The following is a 19,903-nucleotide window of genomic DNA, read 5'->3' on the forward strand; positions in this document are numbered from 1 at the left end:
CTCATATGTACACACTAGCACTACTCATCTCATATGTACTCACTGTCACTGCTCATCTCATATGTACTCACTGTCACTGCTCATCTCATATGTACTCACTGTCACTGCTCATCTCATATGTACACACTATCACTGCTCATCATCTCATATGTACACACTATCACTGCTCATCATCTCATATGTACACACTATCACTGCTCATCATCTCATATGTACACACTAGCACTATTCATCTCATATGTACAAACTATCACTCATCATCTCATATGTACACACTATCATTGCTCATCATCTCATATGTACACACTATCACTGCTCATCTCATATGTACACACTATCACTACTCATCATCTCATATGTACTCACTGTCACTGCTCATCATCTCATATGTACACACTATCACTACTCATCATATCATATGTACACACTAGCACTATTCATCTCATATGTACAAACTATCACTCATCATCTCATATGTACACACTATCACTACTCATCTCATATGTACACACTATCACTACTCATCATCTCATATGTACTCACTGTCACTGCTCATCATCTCATATGTACACACTATCACTACTCATCATATCATATGTACACACTAGCACTATTCATCTCATATGTACAAACTATCACTCATCATCTCATATGTACACACTATCACTGCTCATCTCATATGTACACACTAGCACTACTCATCATCTCATATGTACACACTATCACTGCTCATCATCTCATATGTACACACTATCACTACTCATCATATCATATGTACACACTAGCACTATTCATCTCATATGTACAAACTATCACTCATCATCTCATATGTACACACTATCATTGCTCATCATCTCATATGTACACACTATCACTGCTCATCTCATATGTACACACTGTCACTATTCATCTCATATGTACAAACTATCACTGCTCATCATCTCATATGTACACACTGTCACTGCTCATCTCATATGTACTCACTGTCACTGCTCATCTCATATGTACACACTATCACTGCTCATCATCTCATATGTACACACTAGCACTGCTCATCATCTCATATGTACACACTAGCACTGCTCATCATCTCATATGTACACACTATCACTGCTTATCATCTCATATGTACACACTAGCACTATTCATCTCATATGTACAAACTATCACTACTCATCATCTCATATGTACTCACTGTCACTGCTCATCATCTCATATGTACACACTATCACTGCTCATCATCTCACGTGTACACACTAGCACTACTCATCTCATATGTACTCACTGTCACTGCTCATCATCTCATATGTACACACTAGCACTACTCATCATCTCATATGTACACACTAGCACTACTCATCTCATATGTACACACTAGCACTACTCATCTCATATGTACACACTAGCACTACTCATCATCTCATATGTACACACTAGCACTACTCATCTCATATGTACACACTAGCACTACTCATCATCTCATATGTACAAACTAGCACTACTCATCTCATATGTACACACTGTCACTAGTCTCACCTGTACACAATGTCCTTGCTGTGCAGGAACTGAAGCCCCAGTAGAACGCAGGCAGCATAGAACCTGAGGTGTGGAATATCACACAGAAGACTTTGTTACAACATACCCTATAATTCAATACAGTATCAAAGTCAACACTGTACTGTACATACAACAGACATCAGGTAGAGGCACAGACTCACATTGCCCGTGCCTGGCTGAACACCTCTGTGTGTATGTGAGTCATTAGGTCTCCACCGGCCATGTAGTCCATGACAAAGCAGACATGCTCTGGAGTCTGGAAGCAGCCAAGCAGGCTGAGGAGGAACGGATGGGAGGCTCCACTCACTGCCACGAACACCCGCTTTTCACACATGAGACTGCAGGAAAACGGGTACAAAGACCGTCAGGAACCAAAGATCTTCTCAGGCAAAACTGGGATAAATAATGACAATAAGAAAAGAGGCTCGGTGCACACACTGACCTTTCCACCTCGTCCCTGGCAATGATATCCCCTTTCTTTAAGGCTTTGATAGCAAAATATTCTCCGGTCTGTTTGTACTCGGATAGAAGGACCTAAGCAAAAGACAGACCAATACTGTAGGTGAGAAAGAGCCTGAGACAGTGATGGAACTAGAGATACTAGTGGGCTGAGTAAGACACAGACAAACAGGACTGGATGGTTAAATCCAGAGAACAGCAGCATGTCCTATAAGGCTGTCCACAATGCATTTGGGACAGGACACCAGGATCACAAAAGATTCAATTGGCCGTCGTCTTTCAGCAGAAAGTGATTACAGCCAATTGGCTGCATTTTAAGGAATTTCCACTCAAATTCAAACTATAAATCATATTGATTAATCATAGAAAGATCTATCCAGGAAATTGGAGAAGTGTCTGATAAAATCAGATGGTGTGTGCATCTATGGTGTACCTGTTTGGGAAACTGTACCTGATACAAAGTAAATGTCTGACTATATCATTTATATGGCATTTATTTGTATTATGTACATATAGAGGGAGATGTATCAAACCTTCAAGAGAGATAAAGTGGAGAAGTTTTCCATAGTAACCAATCAGCCGTTTTATACAATGTGCTAGATAAATGATCGTTAGAAGCTGATTGGTTGCTATGGGAAACTTCTCCTCTTTATCTTTCTCGAAGGTTTGATACATCTCCCCACAAATCTGAAACCTTATCCTTGCTGATCATCAGTACAACAGACTTTAGGTACTTCTACTCAATACACATGTCTTGATGAAGATAAATAAGTTATGCATGAATTCAATTATACCATTAAAATAGCAACTGTTAACGAGTCGGCGCCAAGAACCGCTCACTCTGTTGTGAGTTTACGTTGGAGAGCCTGACACAACAGAGGGGCCTGATGCTGAGATGGACGCAATGCTGATGTTTTCACAAATGGGCGATGTTTTTTCTACTGCGCATGTGTCACAGTTGCACTGCATATATGTGCCGCGATGGTCTAGCGACGGTGGTCACAGAGAGCATTTATGTGATTAACAGTCAGGGATCGTTCGTGGGTAGTAACTGGGGGGTGGCGACTAAAACGCAGGCGTGTCACAATTGTTTTGGGGGTGTGTCACAGCCTGTGTCTGCGATTCTGTACGCTGTTAAGGCACCGGCGTCTTAGTTCTGTCGTCCATTCTGCGTGTTCATAGGGTTATTCAGAAGTCAGGTGTGCTTCCGATGGTTGCATCCTTATATGCAAGCAACGGATCTGCGATGCAGCCAGTGGGAGTCACCATACAAATGCGACATTGGCACATATGCGCGCAGTCGCTGGGTCCAGGATTTCAGCTGCAACGACATTTGCGTCCATTCCTGAATTAGGCCCAGAGTCCCATGTTTGCTGACCTCAAGATGTCACACCTGTAGATCTTTCCTGTTTGTACTTCTTCTCTTTGTATCTAATATACTTTGTTAGGGTGTTTCTCCCAAGTTACTGGTGCTTCCAGGGTTATCCCTCTCAGCTGGATCTAAGTCACTCACCTTTCCAAAGTGCCCCCTGCCCAGCACGGCCAGTAGTCTGAAATCTTCTAGAGACAGATGAGAGACATTGTGCACTCTGTAAAACAGTCCCAGGAGAAGTGTTATATATGTGTCTTTATATACTAAGGTGTTTATGTATCAAGCAGTAAACATTGTGTGTAGAAGTGGACCAGTGGAGAAGTTGCCCATAGCAACCAATCAGCTCCTTCCTATTATTTTAGACAATACTTGATAAATGCTACTTCAAAGATGATTGGTTGCTATACGCTACTTGTCCACTGGTTCCCTTCTCCGCGTTTTTCACTGCTTGTGACACAAACATCCAGCAAATTGACTCACATGTAGTGAATAAGGGGAGACATACAGAGGAGGTGGTGGACTGTATCTCAACATGGTTCATTTTTGCTGGGCTCAAAATTACACAATAAAACAGACAGACAATTAAGTAACAAGAAGGTTTTATAATAAATAGCAATGAATACAGTTTATATAAAGCACAGCTAATAAATATAATAATAGTTGTTAAAAAGGCTTCAATGTTTTACCTCAACTAAAACATTTTTCTACAGTAATACAAAATAGTAATATTATAAATAAATTAGTAAAGGAACGTTACTAGATGGAATTGTTTTGGCAGGGAAATGGTGAAACCTGTCAGTGCGGTATTAGAGGTTGAAAGTACCTTTGCATATGTTTGTGTAAAGTGATATAAATTGTTTTGAATGTGGCTAATAAAGATTTATTGGATATTACTGTTACCAGGGAAATGTATATCTACTGTATGATTTACTCTGTGTAAGTGGTGACTGGAAGGACCCAGGTGACATCTCTGAGACGTCTGCTGCCGAAGCAAATGTGATTGGTGGGACCCCTGAGGGGACTCCTCCATCAGACTGCTCGGCACCACTTCCATCAGCGCCTATCACTAACTACAGTAGTATCAATGATGTGTGCAGACTATATATATGGAGAAAACATCAGAGACATCAAACGGTTCCACTTAAATATCTTGGCTGGGTTATCCATCACATTTTACAGTTATAATGTCCAAGAATGTTACTGTATTTAATCTTCAACCCCTGCTCGTCTGGGATGTCCTCAGTTTTGAGGGATTTAACAACATGAAAACATCAGAAAGTTAAGTGTACTGAACTTGTGGAAGGCAGTAATGTAGCATATAGCAGCCTATGTAATGTTTCATAGCTTTAGGCAAACTATCCCCATTCCCAGCTAGCGGCTCAAGTCAGGACCTCATAGGCAGTAGTATATAATACAATTTTAGTAGAGTAGTGGCCACAACATACAGTATAAGGGCCAAGATGAATCCTCTGAGCATGCCCAGTTGCAGTAGCTTTCCCTACAAAGTCTGCTGGGGTGTGGCTCTAAAAGCTCAATTAGTGCACCAGACCAAAGAAACCAGAGATCAGCTGCCAGTAATAAAAGACAGGTGTCTTACCATGAGGTGGGAGAACATGTATTAGACAGCTCAGTTGAGTTTCCTAGTGGTTTTAATAGGCAAGTTATTTTTTTTAGACTCCCCCCTACAGCCTATACTATGGACAGTCTATAGTGTTCATTATTAATAGGAGACCAATGTGTACATATATGTACAAGGCCTGTGCTAACTTCTGCCCCCAGACTTGCCCTAATGCTCTGCCGAGCAGAGGACTTGGATTTTGCAATGGTGTCAACATCCAACCTAATGTCACATCTAATGGCTCACTATAATTGCTGGCTTTGTATAGCATATGTCTGATGTATTACATACAGTACACTGCAATTTTCTAAGGCACACTATAACTTGTAGGGAGCATATAGATAAAAAGGATTTCTCAGAATACATAAGGTAGTTCGACTGTCATTTCGACACTGCCTATGTCTGAGCCCAATTGTCGGCACTGCTGACAATGGTATCATGTTAATTGAAGCATTTTAACGGTGTTGCTATACCAACTTTAAACATGCTTATAAAAGTAGTTCTACAAGCGGCACCGTGAAAATACTTTAAGTAGCATTTTAAAATGGTCTGCATGCTGGTGCTGGCAATGGGACTGTGACTTCTGCAGTGTCAACATAATGATGATGATATCCCCACTGCATACCGATATCTCCAACCCAGCAGATTGTGCTGTAGCTTACACACATTTGGATTCCGTATAAAATGCTTTTATAGCGAATACTTAGTGGAGGCAGGAGTGGCATAACGACGGCAGGGCAAGCGGGGTGTGTGCCTTGGGTGCCATGACAGGCCCAGTATGGGGGGCTCTGCTGGGCAGGGCAATGTAAATGTACAGTGTTGAGATGTGCTCCACTGTAGCAGTTAGCAATGGGATCAAGTGTGTGTTCCCAGCGCCGGAAGTCCTGCAGCCTAGCGAGATGTCCCAACGGGACACATCAGTGGCCGGCGCTAGGGAAGTGTGTCTGTTTCAAGTTCCGGTCAAGAATTAGCAGGTGACATTTGGCGCCGGCTGCGAGATTGTTGCAGCTCGCGGACCAGCGGCCAATGAAGAGCGGCAACTGCTCATGGATCAGCAGCCAATAGAAAGTGGCCGCGGCGGGCCAATCGCAGCTTGCCACGTCACATGAGATGCCACTGAGCGGAAGAGCGTGTTTGGTGATGGTCCGTGGAGGAAGACATCACATGAACAGCTCCAGCGGCTGCGGAAGAGGCCAGAAGATGCCAGGCTCAAGAGAAAGAGCTCTGGGGGCCGCGATCAAGTAAGAAGATCGGCGGCACCGGCTGGAGGCGGAGAAGAAGAGGCAGCGCCACTAACCAGGACGAGCAAACAGCAAAAGACTGTGGCTGGGGACCTGGAAGTGCTGCAGTGCTGGGAAAGGAAATTAGCTAACGAAGGTCCCCACTGCAGCCTCTTGCACCAGACAGCTGGGTCCTTTATGATGCTTTCCCATCAGTAACCCTCCCTAGACCACCAGGTTGTTAGGCACGTGGGGGTAATCCGATAGGCGGGCATTAGGCCCGTGCTCTTGTAAGTGATCCTGGACAATAGGCCCAGATCACATAAATTGGGGGGGGGGGGGTCATTTTCAATTTGTCCTGAGTGCCATAAACCCCTAGTTATGCCCATGAGAGGCAGCTATTTTGTCAGCTTAACCAATACATCAGTATTGTTACAAAGACTTTTGACATTAATTGCAGAAATAAATTTAATTTAAGAGGGCAAAAATATTATGGGCCTGAGGAGGATGCAGCATCGAGGTCGAACACAAACGGACAATGTATTAGGTCTGTGCATGCGCCTCAATTGTCTGCGCACAGGATGGACGCATGGTGTAAGAATTGTAGTGGGCCAGTGGCGTCACAAGGAGGGTGCGAGCCGCACCCGGGTGTCACCTGCCGAGGGCTGACTCCAAAGTGCAGACTCCCCCTCAGTGACAGGACTGTAGAATTACGTGCAGCACTCGACTCCTGTCACAGTAAGGGAGCCGGCACTAGTTCCCGTGAGCAGCCCGCACCTGCGGGACCCCCGGACTCCCCATGCCCCCCTTGTCACGAGGCCATGCCTATTTCCTGGGGAGCGCGGCAATCCCGCGCACACTGCTAAGCTGCCCGTACCGGGTGCTTCAAAAGGTAGTGACCTCACTGTAGTGGGCATTCCTGGGAGATAACAGGGGGTGAGGAAGGGGGGGATGCTGCTTTGCGGTTGGAAATGAAGGGACTATGGCAGATATCAGAGATATCTGCTGCTATCCCTCCTTAAATCCCAGGGAACCATAATATTTGCGGTAGCCTCCGAAAACGGGCGTCTTCATGGGATATCCCGGAAATGTTATTTCATAAATATGCCCAGGGGATTACTATTTGTCATATGCATTTACCACTCAGCAGAACTAAAGACGCGTTTGCGGCAAAAGATGCAGCTACAGTATGTCTGTGTGTACTTCTGAGTCGGGCTCAATCTGCTCTTAAAACAAACTATTTTTATGTTATACAAAATGGCTTCCTCCACTAAAACATATTTATCACTGTGCTAATTAAGAATGTAACTGCGCTTTTATGGTGTCACACACCTTCATTTGTAAAACTGCTATTATGGGAATCTGCATGGATATACCGACCATAGTGGTGGCCTCTGCACAGACGGAGAACAGGTGAGGGACACGGATGAGCTTAGATTTGCACTCGCAAAGAGGAACAATACTTTATTTTCCCAAAAATATGATTTATTCCTAAATGAGTCTTCCTGTTTATAGTCAATGGTTAGGAGAGGGACACAAAACACTGAAAACTACAACAGGGGCAACAGGATTGTGCCACTCAAATGCCACATCACTTGTATGACTGCATAGCATATCTATAATATACTGTACATCAGGGGCGTATTAAGAGAGGAGAGGGTCCGTGTTCACTCCCCGTCCGGGGCCCCCCCTCTCTCTCCGGCGGCCGCCACGCATTGACAGCCTCAGCAGACTCCGGGCACTAGATTGTACCCGGAGTCTACTGCACATGCGCAGGTCACCGGGAAAATGGCATGGCAGCTATTTTCCCGGCAATTTCCCTACTGCGCTTGCGTAGAATGCTGGAAAAATCGCTCTTTGTGTAGCGCCTCTCCAGCCGACTTGGGACTTCTGAGCGGTAAGTATTAAAAAGTATGGGTGCTGGGAATGAGGTGTGGGCCCCCCGTGTACGCCCATTATAGATACGCCCCTGCTGTGCATACAATTATGGCATTAATGAAAATTGCCTACACAAGACCTGATTTTTGCAGTACACAGGGTGCACACAGCACAATACTGTGGTTAATAACCAGCACACCTTGATGGTGGCCTATTTGGTTTATCGGTACTCGTCTATTCTGCATTCTCAGGAGACACCAAATGGACAGTGCAAAATGTGTGAAAAGCGCAGGATAGGAGCAGAGTTCCATTGTTGGTATTGGTTGGGTTTTCCATGAGAAGAGGCACAGTATAGAAAACACCAATGTTGCTATTTATTTATACCAACCTTCTCTGACTGTCCTTTCTTGCAGCTGGAGTTTGCTTTATCACTGGGTGATCCACCTGTGAATCAGATATCATTAGTGCAGTGCCTTACATACGGTACCTCGTTTTATAGAATGATCTAAGGACGATTGGAACATTGAAGCCAAATCAGGACATACTATCCCCCGCCCCAATCCACCCAGTACTACACACTTTTTGTCAAAAATCTGCCCCTTTTGTGTTTTGCAAATTGGGCCGGTCTAATGAAAATCAGGACAACTATGAGGTATGCAATGTACAGTGTAAAAAATGTGGATCTGCCCACTGAGCTATTCACTGATCACCAAACACAGCACTGCTGGTATTAACACCAGTGTGCTCGGACAGACACTGTTTATGCTGCCACTTGTAGTTCTACGAGCGCAAGCATAAAGAAAGATGCTGCAATGTCTGTTTCTAAGTTCAACCAACCTTATATCAAAACGAGTAAATAGACCCAGCAATTACGATGGCAATAAAAATACCTGGCATATAGCTAATCCAAGCTGGCAGACAACATGAGTATCCATGCAACACAAAATCAAAAGCCTTTTCCCGGACCAGAAGAGGAAGGAGGTTCAAATAAGATAAATGGTGATCAACAGCCTGTCTGCCAGCAGCTGAATGTCTTACGATTTCTACAATGACTGATTCATAGCTGCCCAGAACTGCCAGTCATTAATGGCGGTTTTACTATTGGTGGCTGATAATGTACCACCAGCTACACAGATTTTATATTACTACTTTATGTATCAGCTCCCACATTTCTTAGTCTGTAAACTCATCTGGGCAGTACCACCATTACCCTGGGATCAGTAGTGCCACATTTTAATATACTATATTTAACAATTTTTCATTATAACCCCAATACTCATCACCAAGGATGTTGGGCAAACCCCAGTGCTATAAGCATATGTGCTGTGGGATAAACTGTTTAGTAGGACCAGCCAAGCCTGCCATAGCCTAGTGCTGCCAGTGACGAAACGATGCAAGCATTAGCGGTTTTTGTTCCAATAGTATTATTAACCTCAATAACATTAATCGCTAGTCATTTTTGACCAGCTCACAGTATTGTTCACCAATATTGGCCAAAGGCTGGCTGGCTAAACTGAGCAACAGAGCAGCGGCACAGACACATGGCAGTTTAAAACAATATAGCACATCTATGAAACATTGAGACACGGGAGTGTCAGACAGAATGGCAGTTTAATATACTGTACCACCCCATAACTTAAGTAAACCAAATCTAGTTTGTACAGTATAAGGGGCTCTAAATTGTATTTTTTTCCTCCTAGAAATAAAAAAGACCGTGTGAAATGCTAATATGTACATTCTCATTAAAATAAGAGAAACTGAAGCAGGATACATTGTTATGTCATGTACCATTTGAGCTGACAACTTGCTGGCAAGGAGCTTTTTGCAACTCTTAAGATCTGTGTCAGTTGGAATGAAAGACATTACGTACGACTTAACCTAGGATCAAGCATGGTTGCCAAATTGTAGTGATCCAATTGCAAGATCTTGACAACCCTGTGGTACTGGCAAAGTGAATAAAGAACTTACTCTACAAGTCACGCATACTTATCGGAATCACTTAGCTTCAGCTCCTCCTTCAGTTTCTCTAGCTGCTTTTCCAGTAGTTTTATTAAGGGAATCCCTTGACTCATGCTAACAGTGTCTGAACTCACTTTATTAGTCACTATTTCAAATGGTTTCAGCAGTTTGCAAAAAGAAAAGTATTCTCCAGTGTGCTGGAATTGGGTACATTCCACTTCCTCTCCATATGTCATGGCTTGTTGTGTAAGTTTGAATGGCTTGCTGTTGTTCTCCCATTCACTTGTAGCATATAAAGTGTGGAATTACACCTGGCCACTACTTCTTGCTTCAGTTGGTGGCATGGAAAATTTAAGTGTTCTAGCAGCTGCTTTAATCTTCAATGTGGGTGCTGAATGCCAAATATGTCCAGAAATTTGGGCCACAGACAGCATCTCCTGCTCTCCCCTGTCATTTTTTAAACAATTCTGAACAACCAAGTTTATTGTGTGGGTAAAACATGGGACATGTTCAAATTCACCCAGCTGTAATGCTATCACAATGTTACTTGCGTTATTGGAATGACAAATCCTGAAGAGAGTCCTAGATGGGTAAGCCATTTTGCTACTGTATGACATCCCTGAGTTTTTCTAATATGGTATGCCTCTTAGAGAAGTTGTATATAGAGAGTAGCCTACATGTCAATGAGGTGGCGATGTGTGTTAGATACTGCTGATGCTGAAAGCGATACACCCACCCACTGGGCTGTCACAGTCACTTAATCTTTAGTTTGACCAGAACCGCTTGTCTACATATCTGTGGTTAAGTGGATAGTGGGTACAATGGCATTTTCTAGTCCAAGGACAATTTTTTTTTAACGTCCCAACACAGGCAAGGAAATGCTGTTCTGGTAAAATGGAATCCAGATGGATGTAGGGACACAGGACCTAAATTAATGGTCTAAAACCACATGCATTGATGGTGGATATTGGACGCAGATCTAATCCTAGCATAGCCATCATGGCTTCAGTGATCCACTATGCAACTGGACGGCAGCTTTCATACTTGCAAAGGACTGCTTCACAGTCTATTGTAGTTGGAAACTACTCTTCTTGGTCCCCTTCTGGGATGGAGGTTCAATCCCAGCAGCACTAGTAGCCCTAGCATGCAAGGATTCTTCTGGGGAATCCTGGATAGTGGAGGAGTCAGCTTTCGCAAATTGGCTGCAGGAGGAATAACCAATCATATTAATGAGATTGATGATTAAGGTGTTGGCAATGGAGATTGCAAGTGCTGGGATATATCCATGCTGCTGGCAGCAGAGGGTGAACTGCTTGTTATAATTTTTTTACAGGATTTTTGAGATTTTCCCAAATAATTTGCAGAAACTCACTGCAAATGACCTAAGAGGGAAGAGGTTCCTGGATGGTTAACTTACATACTTCTCCTTACTTTAGTTTCACAAACAGGACAGATGGCTTGACAAATTTCAGGATTTGGGTAAAAATGATTCCACACGAAAGAGGTGGCTTTTTTGGTCTTGCCCGTGAAAGGGATAAGCCATTGTCATTGTCAAGAACTGCTGCCATTGGTGGCTGATTTACTTTTACACAAACACATTCTCATAATCAACATTCTCATTAGTGTCAGATGTACAAATAACCCCCTCATCCTGTTGCACTTCCACATTAGCATCTTTAATTTCTAAGTCAACATCTTTCCTTTACTGCTGCTCATTCCCACATTTGCAGAGTATGTGGAAATGGTGGAAGGACGCCTTAGTTTTGTTTTGTTGAACTGATTTACTTGTTTCAAATCTCGAACATGTAGACTTTAAGGCCCGTATTCAATTTGAAGCGGCGTTTTCGCCTCTGCCGGCGAAATCCCGTTTTCGTCTACATCGCCAGTTTGGAGGCAAAAATTTTCGTGCGCGTGCCCGCTATATCCCCGTATTCAATTTGAAAGTAGGCAAAATCGGGAACCGGCGAAACTGGGATCGGTGAAAAAAAAAAACGGGAATTTTTGGGAAATAATTGTAGGACCCTCCTAAAGATGTCCAGACCAGGGGGATCACTATGGGTACCCCCGTTTTTGCCTGCAAAAGAAAGTCAAGTTTTTAAATAGCCGCGGCATGTGTTTTTTTTCCTGACATTGAAGAAGTGATGCAGAAGAGCACTTAGCTTCTTTTTTTTTTTTTTTTTAAAGTGGTCCCATCAAATTTGGGGTACATGAAAATGGGTGCTAGCATATTTTTAAGTCCCTAAATGCATATTTTTTTAAATTCTGCAAAAATGCACCTGCCGCCACTATTTGAAACCCCGACTTCCTTCAGGAGATAAAAATGAGGGTACCCATAGTGATCACCTATGTCTACAGATCTTTAGGGGGGGGTCCCTGTATTATTTCCCAAAAATTCCAGTTGTGTTTAACCTGTAAAAAAACGGGTTGAAAGTTAAAAAAAAAACAAAAAACATAGGGTCCCCCCCCCCCCCCCCAAAAGCCAAACCAGCCCCAGGCTTGCCAGCCAGTCCTGGTTTCTAAGAATACGGGGAACAAAATGTGTAGGGTTCACCCATATTTTAGCAACCAACACCAGGCTGCAGGGACCAGTCCTGGTTTTAAATATAGGGGGAAAAAAAGACGTGGGGATCCCCCTATATTTAAGACCAGCACCAGACCCAACCAACTGGGGTGTAATGCCACAGCCCGGAGACCCAATCACCGGGGCTCCAGGTCCAAAGCATTAGCACACCAAGTCGGACAGTGCAAGCCGGTGATCTCGGGGGAGTCGGGGACCCCCCAAAGAAGGCCCCCCCCCCTCCCGAGCATCACAGACTTACGCTAAAGCACGGGACTCTTCCCCATACCCCTGGAGCGGTGAGTATGGGGGTAATGGGGGGGCCAAATAATGTAAAACTATTGTATTTTACAGTGGAACTACAAGTGCCAGCATGCCTGCCATTTTGCACTTGCGGAACAACAAGTGCCAGCAGACATGCAGCACCTGTAACTTCACTGTAAAATAAATAGTTAAATAAAGACAAAACACACACACCGTGATTAGCATAACTTTATTACACACACCTACCCATTCACACATAGTTACCTATACCAGATGTTTCTGTCCCCTTGTCCAGTAGAATATCCTTAATGACTGGCACTGCAAACAAAAAAAAAAAAACATACTCACCTATATCCTGGCACTGGTCTCCGCAGTAATCCATGAACTTGGCAAAACAAAAAAACGAGTTCACGATCCACATACCCAGGATCTGTTGCCACACATACAGATCCCTCCCGAACGCCAGCTGATGGGACTGCACAGAGCTTGCACCTCCCATCAGCCAATCAGTGGCTGCGCTGACTTTAGAGCGGCCGCTGATTGGCTCCGACTACTGACAGTTCCCACCTGACAGCTCCCACTTGGGAACTGTCAGTAGCTGTAGCCAATCAGCGGCCGCTCTAAAGTCAGCGTGGCCGCTGATTGACTGACGGGACGTGCAAGCCCCATTCAGTCCAGTCAGCTGGCATTCGGGAGGGATCTGTATGTGTGGCAACACACATACAGATCCTGGGTACGTGGTTGCTAAAGTGAGTTGATAAAATCGTGAAAAACCCACCTGCAGCAAGCAGCTGCAATGAAAAAAACACCTGGGGCATACTTGGTGACCCCCCTAGAGTCAAGTTCGCTAGTTTTTAACTTTGAATTTGGGAGCAAATAAAAAAAAGGGACAAAGTGATTTTTTGGGGTGTCCTTAAGTTTTTTTTTTTTTTTTTTTAACACAGATTACCTGTGGGGGACTGTCTGAAGGCTGCACTGGGGTTCCCGCAACCCTAAACCCCAATTCTGCACTTTTTTCCGCCTGCTATTCATAGGCCTAGACGGAAAGTCTTCCAATTTGAATACGGGGTAAAAGCCAAACAGGCGAAAATGACGTCATCGGCGAAAAGTTGTCGCCGAAAACAGGCGAAAACTGACTTTTCCGCCTCAAATTGAATACGGCCCTAAGTGAGAAGGTGTTGCATGTGAGGTTACAGAAAATGCCTGATTAAGTTTGGTCCGGCTTCCGCAAAAGGCATTCTAGTGCATGAAACATCAGTAGCAGGACTACAACTCACAAAGGAAAGCCATGGCCTGAGCCTTTCCTATCCACTGCGTGTGGTGTATGGAAAGCTGGGAATTTTACATTTTTCTGCAGTAAATTTTCCCTTTATTTTTAGAGGTGATGTTTTCTTTATCATTGTGAAATATTGTTTAGATTTCAGGTGCCCTTTCTTAAACATTATTTCCCCTGGACCACCTTTAGTAAATTTTGAACTACTATCATGATTGCTGTTCGACTGATCCATAGCCACAGCGCTTCTAGTATAAGGGTTGTACCCTAATGATATCAAAATTTAAAATGTGTGTTAAAAAATATTACAACAGTGCCAGAATACACAACACAGTACCTCACAGGGCTCCTAGTAATCGTGGCACCCTAATGACATTATATTTTTTAAATACACGTTTAATCATAATATTTTTTTTTATTTTTTTTTAACAGCGCATGACCACACAACACAGTGCCTCAAAGTGCCCCTAGTAATCGTGGCACCCTAATGACATTTTATTTTTTAACACACAAGTTTTATTTTCATTTTTTATTACAGTATCTGAAAACACAACACACTCCCTCACAGCACTCCTATGCTGTTCACAGTGCCACAGTCATAACAGTGTTTGGGTTTTTTTTTTAGATGACAACTAGGCCCCTTTACATTAAATACAGTTCTCCTGTCCTAATGGTGTTTTTTTTTTTTTTTTAAATGACAAAGTGCCCCTGTAGACTTTAACACAATTATCCAGTCGGCTCCAGTCCTAATGGCATATTTTAGTGCCTCACAGGGCTGCAACCCACAGTTACTCGGCACATGCAGTGCCCCTTTAAAACAGTGCTCCTAATCGTTTTTGTTTTTTTCATGACAAAGTGGGGTCTTTAGGGTTTTTTAAACAAAGCTCTAGTCCACTTCTCCTATTGGGGTTTTTTAGTGTCTCACAGTGGTGCAGCCTAGTCCCATACCCTCTTCCTCTGGTCTCCTGTGTGAAAATGGCGCCGGATCACAAGATAGGGACTTTAATATGCAATCCAAAACATGCAAGTTTTAACGCCAGGAAGATGACGTTTTGCCTCGCTTTGGAATCCCAACATGGTGGGAAGACCCAAGCTCTGACTCGGTTCAACGGTACCTCTAAGTCTGGGTGTGTTCGGTTTCCACGGAAATATAACTGCACATCTCTACTTTTAACAGAGTGGAAGCAGTTTCTACTTACAAAAGTTCACTGATAATGATTTGCTCACCCTTCCCATCCCTCATGTCTCCCTTCCAAATGTATGCAACAGTCTCAAATTTTATTCCATTGTTTCAAGCTGCAAAATACTGTAAACTGTTTAAAGTCTGAGGCACTTCCGTTGCACATCTCTGAATCTGATAAGCGTCTTTTATTGCACAATAACAATTTTAACTGGAAGATAAAAAAATTTAAATACTTAGGTATTTATCTTACCACTTCTTACTCTTCTTTATGCAAAATAAATTTTCCCATTCTCACTTCTGAATTTCACAAGGATCTGCATTCATGGGGACAGTACCACTATCTCTTGGTTTGGTGGTATTTAAGCTGTAAACATGAATATTTTGCTCTTGTCTTCTATATATATTTCAGACTATCCCTGTCCTGGTTTCCCGTAGTGTTTTATGACAACTGAAACAATCTATTAACAAATTCATTTGAGCTGATATGTCTCCTCGGTATAAATTTTACACACTATCTCCCCGGATAGTTGGCGAGGTTTCTGGACCTGGTGGCTGGACCAGGTGACCTGGTTTCTTCAAATTGAAGTGGATATCACTGGTGTATTTTCACTAGCCTCTAATTTTAACTTCCTCCTCCAGTGCTAGCGTTCAATGACCCGATTATTGCTTTCTCTAGAACTACATGCTTGTATTATGTTAGTAAATACAATCTGACCCATGCACCTCTGTCTGAGATCACCCTGATTTCCTACCGGGTTCTCTCCCCATTTGTACCCACTCTTGGAGGAAATTTTCTGGAGGCCAGAGATTTGTCTGTTAGTTCCTTCCTAGATGGGAAGCAGTGGAGATCTATGGACTCCCTTTCATAGAAATATGGTCTGCCCAGAGCTAATTTCTTTGTATATTACAATTATGTTCCGTTATTATTAAAAAACACCTGGGGAATACTTGGGGACCCCCTGGAGTCTATTTTGCTACTTTTTAACTTTGTCCCCCAACATTGTTTTTTTTTTTCACCCTCAAAACTAAAGTACTTTTTTGGGGTGTTCTAAAGTGATTTTTTTTAATTTTTTTGACGCAGTTTACCTTTGGGGGACTGTACCAAGGGTGCTGGGGGGTTTCCTGAAGTGTGCACCCCAAAACTGCAACTCTGCACCTTTTTCCGACCCCAAATCATATTCCAATGTATTGACTTTCCGCCTAGGCGAAAAGTCTTTGGAATTGAATACGGGGATACGTTTTCGCCTGGCGAAATGACATCATGGGCAAAATGTTTTCACCGAAAACGGCTTATCGCGGCCAATTGAATACGGCCCTATGCTTATTTCACATATTCTTAATGCTGCAAAATCCTCCATAGCAAAATTCTGGAAGAGCCCTACCCCACCTGCCCTCCAGCTTGTCAAGAACATCATTTAGTTTATTGCCTCCATGGAGACAAGTACTTCTCTTCTTCAGGGTATGGTAAATAAATATAACTCTGGTGTAAATATGCCTGTTATCTATTTATCTATTAATAATTCACGTTTGCCCACTGGTTCCTTCTTTGGCCCTGATCTCCCCCTGACTGGCGCCCTGTTCTCTCCCTACAACCCCCCCCCCCCCCCCCCCGCCATCTCTTTCATTCCTTCCTCATTACTCCTACATTTTACCTTTCAATACTTTCTTTAAAATGACACGCTGTTGATGTATTGTCTTTCTTTGTGTTCTTTATATTTGCTACTGTGTTGATGTTATTCTGAAGAACATTTATGTTCTGTTTGTACTGTTTTCAAAATAAAATGTTAATGTTAAAAAACAAAAAAAGAAATGAGCAGAGGTATTGGTGGAGGGGTGAGAGCAGACATACACACCACATGGTAATGATTAATCTCATTATAACAAGTGCACACCCCAGGTCCGCCTATCTATGGCTAGCTCAGAGAGGGCATAAATGGAGGTATGAATAAAATTGGACTGCTCTTTCCTCCGTACTTGCCTTAATACACAGGCCTTTATGTGTGTTCCTATAATCCCCATTATACTGTACAGATGGTTAATGCTTGTTTGTACTGCTGGCAACATTGAAGCCGATGTATTGTGAACACTTGTCAGTTAGTGTGTGTACAGATCTATTTGTTTGCTTTAAAACCTATTTACCTGGCTTTGAGAACGTACATTGAACAACATATAGTAAACCCCCTATGTACAATCCCTTATAGCAGCGTTTTTCAACCACTGTGCAGTGTCAAGTGTGCTGTGGTGGTCAGCTCAGGGCACTTATACTGTAGCGTGTTTTATTCCTGAGAAGGCCAATGTAGTGTGTTTTATTCCTGAGAAGGCCAATGTAGTGTGTTTTATTCCTGAGAAGGCCAATGTAGTGTGTTTTATTCCTGTGGAGGCCAATGTAGTGTGTTTTATTCCTGAAAAGGCCAATGTAGTGTGTTTTAGTCCTGTGGAGGCCAATGTAGTGTGTTTTATTCCTGTGGAGGCCATTATGTGTGTATATTTTTCTGTGGGAGCCAATGTTTTCATTGGCCTCGCACACCGCATAGCCGGATAGTGTGCCATGGCAATTTTAAAATCTTGTGTAGTGTGCCTCGAGTTGAAAAGGTTGAAAATCACTGCCTTATAGTAATAAAGGACCCTGTTTCAAGGCTGCTATCTGATGAAGGGATGACCTCACAATGATTATAACTTCATAAAATATCAAGCTCCCGGGTCAGACACACACCTGGCTCAGACCACGTTGCAGTTATCACTGAGCATGCCTTTGCTGAATGTGTGACAAGACTCGTCCAATCAGAGGCCAGAGCCAGCCTTTAGAATTGTGGTTCAGAGGTGAGCAATTCTAGGCTCACTATGTCACTAGCTCCGCCCCCTAGACTCTGGGTTATATCACCTGGCAAAAGCGAAGCAGAGTAAGTCTGGCGTTGAAGAGAAGATAGATGCAATCTGGTCTAAGCACCAAAGCTGCAACAGTGAAATTCTGTTATACGTGGGAAATATTTAAATGAGCTACAAAGAATAGAGAGAGGGCCAATCTGGACACATTCCCTGTTTTGCAGAGTGGCAGAGGGCATTTACCTAATACACTGTCATTGTAATGCTAGCTCTGAGATGAGATCATCCGCTGTTACCAGCGAGTTACCACAACTAAAGCAAAACACATAACAATATTCAGGAATATTACAATCGTAAAAGCAGCCAAGGGGACCTGTTACTTTTTAAGTTCATAATAGCTAAATACGGGCGTCAGGCACTCAGGCAGGAGGAAACGTACAATGCAATTCTTACTGATTAACAGCACAGACCAGATAAGATGTCACTGGCAGAAGCCCGTAGAACAGAGGCAGCGGATGAGGAGATAGTGACAGAAATCAGGGCAGGAGACAGGACACAGAAGCCAGGACACAGGATTAGCCAGCTGCAGAGTAATGCAGACAGGAGCACTGGAACTGGCTTCAAGTTCAGGCCTCTATTTACTGTTATTGCCACAATTTACTTCAAATATAATCACCAGAGGAGCTGAATGAAGTTTCATTTTAATGAATATGGACTTTTTTTTTCTAACTTTGCACCAAGTAAGTGTAGCAATCTATAACATGGGTGTGCAATTGTGTCCTTGCACTTTGCTCCGTGAATCTGTGTGCTGTCCGAAATAAAGGTACAAAAGTGGAAATCAAGTTCTGCTAAATTGCGCTGTGCCATCCAGTTGTAAATAAGCCCCACCACATTTTCTGTACAATGAAATAACCTCACAGTTCTCACCTCATCTTTAATTTCCGGACTTGGTTCCAGTGTCAGGGAATCCAGGTGCAGTTCTCTAATGACCAATTAAAATAGAGAGTGAGCAGAACATTGGAGAATGGAAGCATATACATATACTGTGTATTATACTAGAAATAGAGCTATACAGAGACAGCTTGATAGGAAATAGAAGAGGCAGCAGGTTCTATAGAAACGTCACATGACTCACGCTCCACGTTCTGTGGGACTGTATGCTCCAGAACTGGCAGGGATCGCTCTACGGACAATGCGAAGCCACGTTAAGGGATCAATGTTCATCTGTCGGGCACGGAGAAAGCCTTTGCCTGTGTACGAATGTTGACATAATGTAATTAGGGATGTGCAGGCTCGGATAGGTTCGAGTTTGCACGTTGAGTTCGGATTTTTCCCTCCAAAAAAACGGAACTCAGAAAGAGGCTAAACGTCATCTTACATGGACGAACATCATCATTCCTGGACAAAAGTCCAGGAATGATGATGTTCGTCCATGTAAGATGACGTTTAGCCTCTTTCTGAGTTCCGTTTTTTTGGAGGGAAAAATCCGAACTCAACGTGCAAACTCGAACCTATCCGAGCCTGCACATCCCTAAATGTAATATATCACACTGTATAATAAAAGATGCAAAATGTACATTTAAACAATACTCACATTCATAATAACAAACTAAGAACTATCAGTAAAATGTAATATTTAATTAATACAAAACTGAACCAGGTGTCTATAAACTTGGCTAACTGGGACAAATTAAATGCATCAGCACATGCATAAAAGTGGGTCATTCCATGTTAAGTGGA

The 19,903-nt window shown here is 43.0% G+C and overlaps 1 protein-coding gene across 12 annotated transcripts in view; it reads right to left on the bottom strand.

The window, feature by feature from the left end:
- LOC148515086 (serine/threonine-protein kinase N1-like) overlaps window positions 1-19,903 on the bottom strand; it is a 106,764-nt gene that overhangs the window by 17,537 nt on the left and 69,324 nt on the right. For all 12 annotated transcript variants that reach the window (XM_088480312.1, XM_088480309.1, XM_088480308.1 and 9 more), the window contains 7 exons: window positions 19,299-19,413; window positions 19,091-19,145; window positions 8,493-8,548; window positions 3,530-3,605; window positions 2,000-2,091; window positions 1,719-1,895; window positions 1,537-1,599 (listed from right to left, as the gene is read on the bottom strand). In XM_088480312.1, coding sequence (XP_088336438.1) covers window positions 1,537-1,599; window positions 1,719-1,895; window positions 2,000-2,091; window positions 3,530-3,605; window positions 8,493-8,548; window positions 19,091-19,145; window positions 19,299-19,413 — 634 coding nt within the window. The remainder of the gene's footprint in view (window positions 1-1,536; window positions 1,600-1,718; window positions 1,896-1,999; window positions 2,092-3,529; window positions 3,606-8,492; window positions 8,549-19,090; window positions 19,146-19,298; window positions 19,414-19,903) is intronic.

The sequence above is a fragment of the Taudactylus pleione genome, unplaced genomic scaffold, assembly GCF_031769625.1.
Source record: "Taudactylus pleione unplaced genomic scaffold, aTauple2 ptg000253l, whole genome shotgun sequence".
Classification (NCBI taxonomy): domain Eukaryota; kingdom Metazoa; phylum Chordata; class Amphibia; order Anura; family Myobatrachidae; genus Taudactylus; species Taudactylus pleione.